This window comes from Pollicipes pollicipes, unplaced genomic scaffold, assembly GCF_011947565.3.
Source record: "Pollicipes pollicipes isolate AB1234 unplaced genomic scaffold, Ppol_2.1 Scaffold_4881;HRSCAF=5763_pilon_pilon_pilon, whole genome shotgun sequence".
In the NCBI taxonomy this organism is placed as follows: domain Eukaryota; kingdom Metazoa; phylum Arthropoda; class Thecostraca; order Pollicipedomorpha; family Pollicipedidae; genus Pollicipes; species Pollicipes pollicipes.
Genome location: NW_023596576.1, coordinates 31312057 through 31328904, shown reverse-complemented (window position 1 = coordinate 31328904; position 16848 = coordinate 31312057). Strand labels below are relative to the sequence as shown.

At 47.6% G+C, this 16848-nt stretch overlaps 1 protein-coding gene across 1 annotated transcript in view; it reads right to left on the bottom strand.

The window, feature by feature from the left end:
• LOC119099869 (sphingomyelin phosphodiesterase) overlaps positions 1–16848 on the bottom strand; it is a gene marked incomplete in the record, with an annotated part of 42329 nt that overhangs the window by 21668 nt on the left and 3813 nt on the right. The window contains 1 exon segment of the mRNA XM_037222959.1: positions 73–183. Within this exon segment, the coding sequence (XP_037078854.1) occupies positions 73–130 (58 nt within the window).

Here is a 16848-nt window from a genome sequence, read left to right as displayed (position 1 = left end):
GCGGTGCGGTGCGGTGCGGTGCGGTGCGGTGCGGTGCGGTGCGGTGCGGTGTGGTATCGCCAGCCCTCTCACCTTCTGACGACACAAGAAGGAGCAGTGCGGCGACGACTCTCCACAGGGCGCCGCTCATACTACAGTGAGGACGGGTCCTCCGCGAAGGCCAGCATCAACCGGCGCCTGGGTCTGAAACAGGTCAAACTGTCAACAGCCTTGCTCCTGGTGTCGTAGACAATGGGTGTGCGGCGAACTTCTTCATATGACACTACATGGTATGTAAATAGCCACGAATTTCACGAATGTCACGAATAATAGTCACGAATGTCGCGGACCCGAAAGGCAATAAAGCCGCCCAGTGAATAAGAAGCCAAGGCTTTGAGGTCCCCGCCAGTAGTCGCAGAGCCAGAGACTGTAGGATCCCCACCAGAAGCCACAGAACCAGACGCTTTGAGATTTCTGCCTGTGGCTGCAGAACCCGACAATTGGTGATTTGGGTATAATTTCGCTTTATTTACTTGCATGTGATGTCAGTAGCGGTGTGCCAAGATCCCATCAACTTTTATGACAAAGCGATGTTGTCTAGGTAAGCGTCTGCTAATTAGAAATTTGATCCGGTGTTTTAGAGATGAGTGTTTGAGATGTTAACGTTCTTGCACCATTGACTCGTTGCGCAGACCCTCACGTCATCATCCCAGTACAACAACTCCAGTTAAAATGACAATTTCTGTTTGAGCTACAATTTCTGCTTAGAAAAACTATGCAAGCTTTGAGGGTGTCATATGCAGAGCAATGACACGGCCATCCCGTCACAGTCCGGCCGTCGTGACAACCTGACTTGGCTTGCCAGAAAGAGCACTGTTGAGGAAGACGGGCCTTGCTTCAGGAACCAATGCGGTCTTTCGGAAACATTGGGATTGGAAGTTCCTAGTGCATCTTGCACACAAGCAGACTTTGCGACATGTTCAACATATCCATGTGTTTGCACTGCTTGAATGAATTGCTGAATTTACTTTATTATTGAACACCGAATTACCCTGTGTACATTGGAGGCCAACGGTAGCTCGAATTTAAGCCGGAAGGGACAATCCGACTGTGGACCAGGAATGGGGAGGGCCGCTGGGAAAGGTTCGGCAGCAGGGACGGCGACAGGGTAGGACAGCTGCGGGACAGAAAGCGTGTGGATCACGGGCGGTAGACGCAACACAATGAAACAAACGCCAAGGAAGGGAAACAGAAACATGAAGCTTTGAAATTGGGGACGACAGGCGGGGATTTGGAAACAATCCCCTTCTTGAATCGAGAATTCTCTCATGGGAAGCGATTTTTAGGATCCGGCGTGTGATTCGCATTTGTCGAACGGCGCGCAAGTGTTAAAGGGAATGTTAAAGGGAATGGAAAAATAACAGATCTCAGAATCTGACAATTCAAAGAGTGCTCAACATTTGCAAAGGGTTTGAACTGAACTAGAAACATAAAACATCACCCGGTATAGTTCACAGCCCTATCCTTCTCCAGTTAAACCGTCTAGTTTCTGAGCTATACGTGCGCTTAGATGTGCAGACTTTTCCGTACACACTATTTCAGGATCACCCTGACACCCATGACGCCATAATAAAGTTAAAATCCTGCCATTCCACCAGCTATACGACGATCAAGACCAAGAAAAATAAAGTGTTAAGTTGTTCATACCTGGTGTTCGTGAGCGCAATTTCCAGCTATCACGGCCGTCAACTGCCTCGCGATCAACGTTGTGCGTGGTACGATGGCGCAATCAAATAATGACGTGTTGCGCATTTTACTTAACACAAACATTGTGTCGTCTAGAGCAGTCTTTTCCACTGACAAGTTTACCAATCGTCAGAAGTGAGCTTATTCCATAAAATCTTATGCATGTTTCCATATCTCCGTACGTGGAACACTCTCTTTAACATGGGCCCGATAACTCTCCTCGAGGCCGGGTTCGCAGTTAATTAGGACCGCATCTGCTTGCGCAAACAGAGCAAATGACGGCACGCACACACGCACACAAACACGCACGCGTGCATGCACGCACGCATGCACGCACGCACGCACGCACGTACGCACGCACGCACGTACGCACGAGCCCACCCACCCATAACACTCGCGGCAAAGGAAGGGGTAGGAAGCACCTGGCACGTACTTGGCACATGAGTGATGAGCGATTTTTTTCCTCGAAGATGTTCTCTTGACGACTTTACTTCTGAACCCAAAATGGTGTGCCATATATTCAAAACAGATGCACAAATAACGGACATCGCAAAGACAACCACTAACGAACGAAGGTTGATTCAAACATCCGGGTATCAAAAGAAAATTGTATAAATGCGATTGTGTAGCTTGCTTTGCTCCGATCCCACAGATACCATCTGACTGAAAGCATCCCCAGCGTGGTTCATCAACAATGTAAGCGACACGAGGATATCTGGCTTGAATAAACTGGCAAGCGGTACTCAAAGGGCGTATGAGGCCATTACGAAAACTCGTTGGCGTGTCCCTGTTCCTGGACAAGTCAAATAAAATGCAAGACATGCCCTTACAGCTGATTTTGTCTGACATGAAATACGTCAGCCAATCAACAGGAGGTGATGTGAAAATATCGCGTACCGACTCAGCTGAGAAAACTACATCACACATTTCTAACCAAAACGAACGGCAATGTCATACCACATTCAGCACATGGTCGTTCAGTGTTCAACGATCCAGCGTTTATGGAGAGCGCTACGCACGTGTTAACACTAGGCAAAATATGACTGGTAGAAATTCTCAAGGAAAAGTGGCAGAGAAATCCTTTTTTCAACGAAAGAACCCAATTTCGCTTCTGAGAAAACAGCAAATTGGGGATTGCTCTAAGTGGATACCATGCTCTTTGTCCACACTTCTTTGGTCAACGCGTAAGGTATAGTTATGATATTTCAAAAGGGTTGCGACTGTTAGGAAAGAACGAAGGGCTCTGGGCCGTTTTTTGAGATCCCATCGTAAAACACCCAACGTCTGGCTCCAGTATTGCCGTCAAATAGTTCGCAGGCGGAGACATTAATACAGGACTTTCGACACGAGTGTGCCTGTGTGTGCGCACTTGTGTGTTTGGTACCAGTTGTGCACACCCCGGCATCCAGCCGGGGAAACAAAGCATTTGCCCGCGCACAATGGTACGAGATGACTCGTTTCAGTGTGCTATTGGCCTTCAGGGCGCTATGGTTTTATGTATGTCCAACAAACGGTGAAAAAAGACAAAGTGTGATAAAAGTCCTTACCTGGAGCCATTTCCGAACGGGACAAAATTAATTGGACAACCAGGATGATGACCAACTCCATCACCGAAGTACACAACCTGATCACCAACTGAAGAAGCAATCCGAAACGCCCAGTTTATCACCAGAAGGCTAAGCCATCACCATCGGTGTCAGTTAAAACTTGGTATGGTAAACCGGCCCAATATCAGGGCTGAAACCACCGATTACGGGGGAAGGGCACTGATGAGGGCGGGGTGAGGTCAAGGGCAGGGGCAAGGATATGGGCAAGGAAGCAATGGCCAAAATTAATTAAACTCAGGGGCCCTGAAGAGCTCCTGTTCGGTCCTCGAGTCCGTGACCGGCCAGACCTTTCTACTGTCTCATTGTTGACCACTCAATTGAAATTTCTTATATTTCCATTCCACGTCGGGCAACGAGGAACTCCACCAACGCAAGTGGCTCTCTGACTTTCAGGTTCCCGTCCTGTTCTTTTTCAGCAGAATGTGCCTCTGTATCACTAGCAGACCCTTGCGGACACAGGCTCCCCTGTAAATCACTCTGTGTGTTGATACAGGGAGCCACCTTGTTTCAGAGGCCCCGGTCAACGCAGGAGGACTTCAGTAACAACTGTGGACACTGCCATTGTCCCTGCTTCTTAATAGGACCCCAGAGTCCAAGATGACTCATAGCTAACTGCTCGGCATTGCTGATCTTGGACATACGTAAGGGCCTCTGTCGTTCGCGGAACCCCACAGGCGCGACGAGTCCCTTTGCCTGACCTTTGAGGGCCGGGCCTTTGCCCCGGGGTCGTCACCCGGCCAGCCCTTCGGACTCGGCCCTTAATAGTTTGTGCTGATGGTCCTGAAAATCATTCAGGGCCTAGCGGGAAGATATGTCCCTGGTGCCTTCCCCCCCCCCCCCCCCCCGCCAGCTGGCTACGGCCCTGGACATGTAAACGCATACGAAACTCATTGCTAGTCAGCAACTCGCTCTCACAACGCAACTAAAAGGTGAATGATGGCGTCTGCGTCCCAAAACATTTCTAAGTTGATGCCAGTTTGGTTTAAAATGTGGTCGTTTTGTTTGCTGGTGGGCTGGTTATCCTAGATGCTGGTAGACATCCTTGATTTCCTACCATATCTTGGCGATTTGTTTCACCCATTTCGTGGAACCTCAGCCAGCCTGGTGGAAACCCTTTTTCCAGACATTTCCATCGTGTATCTGGTGACTTGAGTAGGCATTAGGGTTAGCAGCTTCTTTAAGCTGGTAGTGAAAACGTCCATATTGATGACAATAATCTGATCGGTGGTGAGGTATTCATATTGGTTGTGATTCACTCAATCTGGTAGACCATTTTGGTTACGTTTAATTCATTCTTGGTGACCGGTTAAAAGGGAGCCTTTTCAAACCGGCAGCCGGCTGCGAATGAATCGCGGCGTACCAACGCGACCTCCCCACCCAGCTGGCTCCACGTGCCTCCAGCGCGACCCGCCGCAGGCATCACTCCAGCATTCACCACTGCACCTTGACCTTCTCGACGAACGTCGCACGGCGCATGCGCGCCCGGGTCGAGGATCACCGCGTGACGGCGCGGCACCGTTTGAACTGGCATGACCGCACGCCTGGCGGCCGGGAGTCGGGTCGCGCGCGGCCCGTTAGAAAACTGGCCCCGGCCGCCGCCGCCTCGGTGGGGCTCGGGCTATGCTGGCGTGTCGGCCGGCGCGTCACGTGTGGAGAAACCAACGTAAGGAAAGCGCGCCGCCGGCCCCCTCCAGACGGTGCTGTTACGTCACGGGACGGCCGCGGGCGTCGCCGCCGGGGCGGGGTGGGATGTCTGCCCGGGTGTCACTGGGAGCCAGGCGTCATGCGGCGGCCCGTCAGCCGTGCGTGCTCGGCAAACCCACGCACCGATACTGGCGCGGTACGCAGGATAGCGCGAGGGGAAAGTCATATGAGCTGCGGCTCCGATCTGGAGAAAGGACGAAGGAAGGACCAACCACCTTTAAGCGTATTATAAGAAGACGCATATTTTTTTCGTAAATGCGTTTACAGGTAACCGAAATAAACAACGTGAGCAAAAGTGCTGACGAATTACGTCTGGTTTGTTATGTTTCACATTTGTGGCGCACAAGCGACGCACTGAAAACGCGTTTCTATAACCTTGGGTCGGCTTCAGCATCCTGATATGACTATGGTGCATCGGTGGCGGCCGCTTGTGACGTAGGCCTTCGCTTGATGTCGGTTGTGGTGGTATTGATTTATCCTCCCTGCGTGGGAAAAGCATTACAGTCTGATGATACCTGCAGGGGATAGTTTTGGGTGTTGTTGGCTAGACTCAGTCTGTTCTTTACATAATTATCATATTTAATTACACATTTGTACGGGTAACGAGCATCACCTCGCGGAAATTTTAAGCTCCTACGCAGCAGTTTTCCTTCTACGCGAAATCAGCTAGGAGACTGTCGGGGAATCGATAAATGAGTTTTCCATTACGCTGATGTCAAGTCAAGTGTCATTGCAGAGTATGACGAAATATGCTGATATTTTGACAAAAAATATAATTGTTTTTATTTATCTGCTAGTGAATTTAGCAATTCAGTGTACAAAGATCAGTGTTGGAAAGTGATCCATAGGTCTTTTAAATGATGCCATTATAACACAAAATGTAAGCATTCAGTCTGTAAAAAACATCCACTGCACCGGACACCTACAAGACATCTTTGCACTGATCCTGACGCTCATGTGTGTGAAACTCTGGACGGGCCAATAACACTGAATTTTCAAGTTGTTCGTGCAAAAAGGTACGCTGTTCGAGTATGTTTGCCTTACATAACCTAAGCAACATCACAATTCCCTGGAACATTTGCTTTCTAAGCACTGACGTTGGTGGCGCATGTGTGCCAAACTATGAGCTCTTGGATTTACGGAGTATGTGCTGACATTGTTTCCATGTCATTGCCGCGCCATAGATGGTCTACCCCACCCCAGACATGTTAATGGTAACGTGCATTTTGTTTTGCAGTTTGGATCTACATTGATCGCATTGTCTGTTCCATTTAAAATTATTGCTCTCACAGACAACGTGAAATAAGACAGAACATCTCAGGACAATTTCTAAATATCCATGTGTTTTCCAAGGAGCATGATACCTTGAATTTCTGCTGATCATTTTAAATGAGCACAAGAAATGATGGTGGTGATGGAGTTTATGTCTTTTAGCAATGACCTGTGTGCTTAAAATGCCAGAATATCTTTGATTGGTATGAAATAACTTTTTATTGACCCTGGTTTACACAAAGTCAGTTTTTTATCTTTGTGGCTCTAGCATGCTTTTAACAGGATTTCAAAGGAGTGCTCGCGATCTCACACGCCTATTTATGACATAGACACAGCCAACGGCAAAAGACAAAAAAATCCTAGCTGTGCAGACCCTGGCAATAAAAAAATACCAAGATAAGCCATCACTCCATCGAACACATTCAAATACCTAATACCCGGTGCAAGAAGTTAAGGGCTGCACGAGAAACAGACGGCTAAGCCTCAAGGTCTTGATGACCCTTACAGACCATGTGGTTAGAAATACCCGTCTCAGGAGCATCAGTACAGTCCACAGGGCTTTTACATCCTCACACCCGATACCCAGCGCGTGCAAAGGGTTGCCCAAAACGCAGGTGGCGAGATTGGACGGTTTCGAAGACTCACGCCGAGCATACGGTTTCAAGGTAATTTGTAATGCTTGAAGCATCAACTCTTAAATCATTGTTCCGCCGTACGTCTACCTCCCGCTAGACGCACTACGCTTTGCTTTGCAAAAAAATACTTGCGGTTGGTGCTTATGGAAGGTCAAAATGTGTTGGTGTTACCTCAAACGGTTTTAAACTGAAACTCAACCGAGCACAGTCAGAAGCAATTGGAGGCTTAAGCTTTTCAGGCATTGAAACTGAAAGAACGACCTAGTAGCTTGCGGAAAGGACTATGCTGTAACAGTTAATCGGACACACCTTAGTTGTCTCCGTACATTGCACACAATCTTTACAGGGCACACATTGCCTTCTTCCAATAAAACCCGCCGGTTTTCAAATTGTGGTTGAACTCCTTTTGCTTGGCAGGATGGCGTGATGCGCTATCTGGATGGGTTGCCACCCTGGGGCGGAGGCCAGCCCCGTCATATACCCCGTTTATATGGGCAGCTGTGATTCGAGTCAAGCCGGGACCCGTCCTCGATTCGAACTATCGGGCCCATGTATGCACATACGCGCCGTTCCGCTGATTCCAATCACGCGCCGGCGGAAATCCTATACCGTGAGCGGATTATCCGTTCGGGAGGGGATGTCGGTCTAATTATCGATGGCCAATGCTGTCAAAAGCATACTCGCCGTAAATGGCGCATCTTACTGATAATGCCCGGCATGTGGAGTTCTGTTCAAGGCCATTTTTACGCCTGAGCCCTGGAGGTTATGCGCCTTAATCTAGGACGAGGCCATTTCAGTCTATTTGGTGTTGTCGCTTTTCAATGGTTTTTGCTCATGGCTCAAGACGATCCAAGTCCAAGATGGAAAAGAAAAATAAGAGTTGGGAAGAAGGCAAAGTTAGCATTATGCTGACACAAGCATTCCAATTATTCAGGGCCTTGGATGGCCAGTGGCACAGAAATGCTCAAGTAATTTACGCTTGTTAGGCGGCTGACCTATTCAGGAAGCAGGCGTCAGCTGTGTATGGTGCTACCTTACCGTTTCAAGGTTAGACTAATTTACATCTGGGACAGGCTCTATATTTCCAAAAGCTATACGGAACTAGCATTGGTCATTTTGCTTTTTCGACTTGTACTCACATTATTCGTTTTTGAATCGCCCTTGAAAGACTTACAGAGAATACTACTGTACTTCTGTCTTTACGTAAATGCCTAGAGGCCCCAGGTATTTTGCAGACAATCCTCATTCTTTCAATCCTCATTCATGTCTTTGGCATTCGGTTGACAAGCTATTGGATGGAAGAATGTGCTCAATATTCGGTGACTGACCACTCAAAGAAATGTGAAGTAACGCCACAATGCAGGACAGTGGCAGACCAACTGTGGTCAAATGGCAGGGAAGCAAGGGGCTCAGAAATTTGCCATTGATTGGCCAATATAAGAAAATGTTCACTTGCTGCTAGCCACTACATGACAACAAATATTCACGTGTCACAGGCCCCAGGTGTATTTTAAATATCACCGTAAATAATGCCAGTCAGAACAGCACGCCACAGTCTACATTGCCGAAAGGGGGCAGTAGCCTTGCCCGCACTTTTTGGAGGTATTGCCATGCATGTATGGTCTAATGCATGCTGGTCTGACGTCGTTTCTGCCATTGTCATGAAGTGGCTTATAGCTTTGTTTAGCTGCTCACTTCCTTGTTGTTCTTGATTGCATACCTGCGATGAAAGAAATTGCTTGTAGCTGAACTATATGCTGGAATATCTGGATATTAGTATTTCCTGTCTTGTGCAAATCTATCATCTTGCTTGTTGTAATGCACGATGTTTACGTGTATTATGCTCAATATTAAAATTTTCATACAAGACTATAACTTAGGTGCACATTTCGCAATGCTGACTGCATAACTTAAGTGCTTTAAGTGCCTTGGCTTGTGCTTTAGTGCTTTTGTGTTGTGGCCATAAAGCCTATGAGTTCCGCACAGATCGTTCTTCCAACAGAGTCCATCCTGCTCCTCGTCCTCGAGGCCGTGTCGTGTCCACCACGGCTCTTCACATTCGCCATCTATACGCAAAGTACCGGCAGCACAGTTCGTCTCAAAAGCGCAATTTCCGCCCACAATCTGTTCCTAAGCCGAATCGAAATACCGACGGTTAATCCCACGTACAGCCGGTCTCGCCCGTGTAAACGCGCGTTAGTGAGAGGTTCGCCTTCGCATGATCTGTTCCAATCTTAATTCAAATTGCCCTCGGCTGCCCATGTAAGCAGGGTAAAAAACCGGACGCCAGGGGCGTGCGGGGTGGCCATCGAGACGCCGGCCCTTCAGTCTCTCACGGAGAATGCATGGGAACGAGTCGAGGACGATAGCGATGACGATGATTTCATACATCCCTCGTGACGTCAGATCGTCAGCCCTGTCGGCGCCCGCAGCGATTCGCGGTCCCCCGTCTGCGGCTGATCCAACGGCCGGTACATGCAACATCCTGTCGGATCTCCCAGCCAAGATGCGGGAGTTCATTCTTCAGGGCCTGGACGATCACACTGAGCGAGGCCCGACTTGGGACAAGGCACTGTCAGCATTCATCACAGACTGGCGCGCCGCCACGCCCTCCGTCGCTCGAGCCAGCTCTACACGCAGCGTCAACTAGGTCAGCGGAAAAACGTGGCCACCATCCCTGTCCTCCGACCGCTGGGGCGGAAGAGCTGTCCACTTCGAGGATGGCGGCGTGTGCAGGCCGGTAGTCTTCCGAAGGCTGGCAGGGGTGATCACCCGTACCGGCAGGATCTGGGGCAGCGTGGTGCCGCAACGCCGCACAGCCTGCAAGACTGCGTCGACCAAAACTGAGCGCTGGGTCGCTGAACGTGTCATGTCAAGTTGATGTCATGAAACGGCAAGTTTGATTGTTAAACAAGCAGACAACCACCATAGAAATGTTCTTCTGCAGATTGTTTAATCTCATTTCAGTCCTTTGATCGTTGCATGCACATCAGGTACCTCCTTATGGAAATATATGGACATTTCAGTAGATAACTCTCGATACGGAATAATAGAGCTTTGCTGTCTGAGGCCTTTCTGGTCGTTCGAAGTAGAGGGTTTGAGGTGATGGCCGCATTTAAGTCTAGATATGTTTGAGGAAGGTGTTGAGGATATCTGGCATTTTCATGGTACTGAGGAGTAGAGGTAATGTGTTCAGGAACCTGCAAAGCCTGTTTTGAGGTGCCCAGCCGCTCGCTACATGCCGGTCCCGGTTACCGGCTCGGCTCGGGCTGCTGCTGTCCGCGGGGTTGCGGAGGCGGGGCGGGCTTGATGCGCTGACGTGTAATGATGGCGTTTGATGATGTGTTTTATGGTTTGAGGACGATGTGTTCGCCCGAGGATGGAAAATTGTACTCCGTGCTTGGTGCGGCCTCCGGTGCTACTGCACAAATCACTTGTACAACATGGGAATGTTGTTTTACTGTGTTTGTGAGAAGCCCTTTGTACGGGATGAGCTATGTCTGGTTTACGCGGAATGCGTTGTGTCTGCCACAGGTGTGTTCTGTCGCTCTGAATACACTCGCCTGGCATGTTAAAGCTGATGATTTCTTTCATATTACCGTCCACAATTTGAATGTCTTGGAAAGTTTACCCGGCATTATGGTACGCGGACTACTGGAAATTGGCGGACCGGCGGACTGGCGGAACATCGCAGTTGAAAGTCAGTGACGTCCGGTACAGTGCACCAACTCATTCAATGGCCACACCATTAAAATAATACAGCCGACAGAATTCCAACAAATGGGAGAATGTACCAGCTGACGTGGCGCGAGGCCCTGTCTGCTCCAATCTGCACCCGTGCAGTGGATATTCTCGTACGACCACCGGGGATCCCGTTTTGCGTCGGTCTTTATACAAGTTACAACATGGAATATACTAAAAGTATAGGGCTTTGGATAACTGGCGTGATTTAGCTTCCACTGCTTTGAGAACAGATATCCAGGAGCGTGTGCAATGACTAATTATTTTTAGGGAGCATAGATTTCTATCAGAACCCTAACTTCGCAAAATCTGTTCAGGGAAGGAGTGAGCGCGCGATGGATCAATCTGGGGTACCGTAAACACTAAGTCCATCTAAACGTGCTTAGTGAATGTAACATATAACTGAGTCAAATCTAAGTATGAACACCAATCAGGTATATATAAATTATCTTCTCATGCGGCCCTCGTTATTTTGCTGTGTTAAAAAGTAGGCACAATTAGGTTCTTATACCTTCATGTTTTCCTTTGTTATCATTTTCCGTTTTCCAAGATCGTCCACGAAAGCCTGCCTTGCGGGATTTTCATTACCATTTTGTAGGGATCCATGTCAGCATGAGAGATTAAGATGACGATGGGAGAACGAGGAGAGGGCGGAGCATACGCTCGTGGGCTCAGCTGCGATTTGATAGGGGCCCGAGAAGTCGAGACTCTCAACGAAATACAATTTTAAGCCCCTAGACCACGTAGAGATCTTATGACCATTGGATGGCTCTGTGTGACGCCCAAACCAATTACAAAAGAATACATAGAAACAACAGAAAGAAGCAAACACAAAATATCTGGGAAAGATTCGCTGCCTTCATATGTGCGACAATGCAGGTTTTAGTGATCTGAACTTGCATGTTCCAGGGCACAGTTTTTCGATGTTCTCGAAAGTTGGTTGTAGAGCCACAGGAAAATACAAATGTACATACCAAACGATGTGTTGAATATATCTCTTGTCGTCCTTTATATTTCGTGAGACAAGGCATTTTCCCAGAACATTGATAGCTAAACGATTTCGGTCAGCGCTTTTTCTAACACCACGGACATCACGTTGTTAGGAAACGCATGTACGAAAAAATATTCCAACAAGACGGATTGGGCACCGAAAATGGCTTATCCGACTTGCACTTGCCTAGAACAGGCCAAACTTTCTGGTAGCAAGCGAACTTTTCTGATCACAACATTCCTCACCAGACTTGTGTTCGACTCGAGCTGAGTCATGAATCAACTCACGAGTCAATCATTTTGAGTTGAGTCGTAAACTGAATCGATTCACTGGAAAGAATGCCGCTTTGGGTCATGAGCTAAATCACATTCTTCACAAATTTGATGAGCTGAATCGTGGGTCAATCAGTGCCAACAATGTTGTGTCAGTGAGCCATTATCGTATGGCTCAAATATAGTGGTAACATGAGAAAATAGCACACCCATACAAATAAACAGACCTTTCCACGGTGCTGAAAAGAACAGCAAGCGGCATTAGTTATCAAGCTATTTTCGAAAACTCAGCGCAAAGTTTGCTATTGTAATTTCCAAATAGATAACAATAATGTTTACCCTGAACTTAAGTTTATCATATTTCAGCTAGGAACCAGACACCCCACATTCCTATATCCTGCTCTAAAATCAGTAAAAGGTTGTCTGCTACCTGTAAAAACTGCTACCTGATCGCCTGATTGTCTATTTGATTATCCATCTGTCTAATCAACATGATTGTTTGATTGTCTGCAATCTGTGTAAATCTAAGGGATAGTCATTTTTCAATGTCAGTTGTCACAACAATGAACTAATCCATACCCGACCCCTCATTCACTACCACTTGAACTGTTTGCTGAGCCTATATGGTGTAAACAGTAAGGTTCTTTTGTTTCATATGCGCATTGTATATCGCACATGACCTAGGGATATCGTCAACATTTTTTTCCAGGCAGCATGCAGCTTGTGAGAATTTTGCCTCCAACTTGTAATGCTGGTAAAGTGGCGCACAATACTAAACTCTACGCAGTGCAGACACCCGTTTTGATTCCTAACCTGTCGTAGAGTGACCGATTAGATGATTTTAGGGTATCCAGGTGGAAGTGATAGTCGGCGCCCGAGTTAGCCTATCTGTTGTTCGCTTATTCAGAGTCGAGTTTAGGTCAGTTCCCTGCTGACTGGAGGACGTGGGTCGAGTGAAGTGGATATTTGCTGGGATTGCCTGTGAGGTTTGTGACAAATGAACTGTAGTTGGTAATGCCTATTAAGTTCAGTTAAGCAGGTAAGGCCACATTATGTTTGTTTTTAACTTATGTTAGCTTATCGCTTTTGCAAGCCCTGCAATCTGATATTAGATTGTGCACATGTCTGATGCCATCGCTGACGGCATAGCTGGTACTGGCCAACGGAAGTGAAATCACCTAACTGTGAATGCATCTGGATGGCACCTGGCAGGTGCAGACTGCCAAATTTCAGGTTAAGTGCAGTCTAGTCCACACTATGCTATACAACTAATGGGTCTAGGTCATATGTGTCAAGAAGAATATGATGGTCTCATAGCTTAGACTTGACAGAGATTATATATATATATATATATATATATATATATATATATATATATAACTGGAGAGAGAGAGAGAGACAGAGAGAGATCACTGAATCCGAATTTTGATCTACAAGCTGAGCTTATGAGTCAAATGATTCAGTGCAAGCGATGAGTCTGAGCTCAGTCGATAAATCTGGGAGGGCGTTGAGTCGTGAGCTGAATCAGATCCCAAAATCTGGGAGTCAGACCTGAACCAACTCAAAGAATTTTAGTCGCACACAAGTCTGTTCCTGACAGCTGAAATACTGCCGCATCCGCGTTTTGTCGTCGGTCGTAACGTCAAAGATTAAAACGCGGTCAAAACATATAAACGTCTTTGGTCGTAACGCCAGGCATTAAAACGCTACCACGTTAAAGTACCACCAGGTGGTGTTCGATTCCCATCGGGACCAATGTCGACGCCCACACTGCGGCAATATTACGGCGGAAAAGAAAAACCGCCTGGCAAGAAAAGTGATATCAAATGAATGGGAGAGAATGCTGTAACTTTCTAAGATATTCAACTTAAAACAGTTTTCCGGTAAGGCCAATCCCTTTCAGGCGATTGAGTCAAAACACATGGACACCCACATAACATTTAGCCTTCCAAACATCGTGTTGCTCCGTTGGAACGTGTTTCTTTTCGCAGTTTCTAACTTTGCCAGTCGTTGACTCCTGATGTTGCAGTATTTCTTCAGCCTTGGTTTTAACACGAGCATTTTATACGCAGATGTCACTTGAGATCTCGGTTATGGTAGTGTTACCGTTCAAGAAAGAACAACGCCGAAATAGCACTGTTTCTGTCGTTCGGTTTTGGCAAGATTGCCGCCTTTAAAATCGCTATATTTTCCTCGTTTTGGTAGGCATAAAATTGTAAGAGCCTGGTGGGCCCTTAAGGCCGTGCTTCACAGCTCTTTTGATAAGCTGTGTGGGTTCGTCGCGCAACTGCGGACAAAGTCTAAACACGACCAAAAGCCGCCTTAAGCCCTGTAGCGGCACTGCACTAACACACTTCTACACTGTGAAGGTTTGTTTAGGCATCGAATGTAGCATCTCGCCCCTTGAACAATTTTCGGTCTCCGAGGAGAGCGCTGGAGTTTGTTATTGTTGGAAATGATGTAATCGCGCTAGGAACCTTCACACAAGTCGGTGTCAGACCACCCGTCCAGCCCCTCTCACCATCGAAGAATGACCAAGCATTGAAATTGCATGCCTTCCTCGCAATGTATTATGTATCCAAACCAAGTCCCTCTGCTACAAACACCTGTTTCTCAATTTGCGGCCTCAAAGTGTCACTGCTCCCATCGAGCCCGCATTGCAAACACAAAACTTGGACATTGCCCCACCGGACGATAAACGGGATCGGCTTCCACTGACCCCGGAGCGGCCCACACTGCGGACTCGGCTGGCGGCAGGAGCGGGACGACGGCGTAGCCGCTGACCCCACGTGGACGGCGAGGCACTGTGACGCATCAAAGTCGCCTGGTGGTGTGACTGGACGCCAGCCAATCAGCAGTCAGCGGCGCACAACCTCTGGCGCAAACCCCAACATCCGCTGCTCGCCAAAGCGTGTCTGGATTGAGTTGGCCGCCGCCGTATCACGGGGCAGACGTCCTTTGACCTGGATATGTGAAGGTCTCACGCCAAGCCCCAACTCATGTTGTGGTATCTGCGGACGCCCGCGAGTGGGAGCTTCAGCTAAACTCTGCAAGACGCAGCCAGATAACAAGTATTCGGAAATCAAATTGCTGTGACTCGAGCTGCCACTTGTTTTTTGAATGCCCCTTGACCATTTTTAGAAATGCCCACCCGCGCGCAAGTTCCAAAAAAGCCCGCTCAAGACCTCGAGCCCAGCTTTGATCATTTCACTTATTTTGTCATATATAATTGCTCTAAACGCGCAAAATTGGATTAGCATCATTAAGCATAGGAAAATCCCGAAAAGCACGCTCAAGGTATGCGCATAGTTCGTGTGCACCAGTACTATTCCACGAGTTTAGCCAACATCTGGCTTAGACATAGCACAGGGTCGTTTGCCCCAGAGTCGTCTCCCGGTCAGCCCTTCGGACTCCAATCGGGCCCTTAATAGTGGTACCGATGGTCCCGAAAGTCGCTCAGGGCCTAGCGGAAGGATATGTCCCCTGTGCCCCCCCCCCCCCCCCCACACACACACCACCACCAGGCGGCAACGCCCCTGGATGTGTAGGTATGTACGAAACTCATTGCCAGTCAGCGACTCGCTCTCGCAACGCAACCCCACGGTGAGTAATGGCGTCTACGTCCCAAAACAACCCCGTGTTGGTGCTGGTTCGGTTTAAAATACGGTAGTTTTTGCTGTTGGGCTGAATATCCTAGATTCTGGTACAAATGCTTGATTTCTTACTACATCCGGGTGATTTGTTTCACCTATTTGATGAAACCTCAGCCAGTCTGGTGGAAACTGTTCTTTGGAGACATTTGTTTCGTATGTTTGATGACTTAAGTAGGCATAATAGTAAGCACATTCGTTAAACCGGTAGTGAAAATGTCCAAATTGATGGCAAATGATCCGATTGGTGGTGAAATGTTCATTTTGGTTGTGATTCATCCAGTGTGATAGAAATGACCATTTTGGTCATTTTCACCCATTTTTGGTTACCGGTTAATAGGGAGCCTTCCATAAGCCATGTGGCGACCAAGGCCAAGGAAAATATAATTGTCGAGATGTTCATATCTGGCGTTCGTGAAGGCGATTTCCACATATTACGATTGCCAGTTGGCTCTCAATGCCGTGGAAGGTATGACGACGTAATCAAACCATGACGCATTGAGAAGCATATGTACTAAACAGAGAATGGTGCTGTGTAGAGCAGTACTTGCCTCTTAAAAGGTATACCTATAGTTATAAGTGAACTTTTCCATCAAATCCGATGTTTGCTTCAATATCTTCAAATGTGAACCATTCTCTGTAACCGACAATTCAAACACCAAAAAACAGTGATCGTAGTGCTATTCTGGAACGCACGGATACGTTCATTCCCTTCATGACACCCACAAAGCTATATGGTATTTCTGATGGGTGTTGGACGGCCTCGTAATTGTTCAAAAATTAGAGAGACTTGAACGGCATTTTCGCACCTTGCAACGTTGTCAGTGATGCTAGGCGACTATGGAAAGGTTTCGGGGTGAGATTGGCCGAATTTATCAAGCTGCATCTGAGTTTTTTTTTTCGTTCGGCTGGCTGGATCCCGAGCTAATACGGATTACATCTAACCCTCTGCCGGTTGCGGTCGGCTCAGCGCCCCAGGTGGTTCAGGCTACATGGTGGCAGGCGCTTTTCCCATGAAAACTGAGTTATAACCTAAAGCATGCATATGAATAAGGCCGCGTGAGACAAAGACCTTGTAAAAAGTGGTTTACCACACTCACAATAATGTGTCAAAGTCTCAATACTGGCAACAGTTGCTTTCGATCCAAATCAGCTATTCCGCCGCTTTTACAAAGCCTTTGCACGTCAGACGTATCTTCATGGTGCCAGCCGGAAATACAAAGTAATGGGTAGAAATCTCGTGGAAATGCC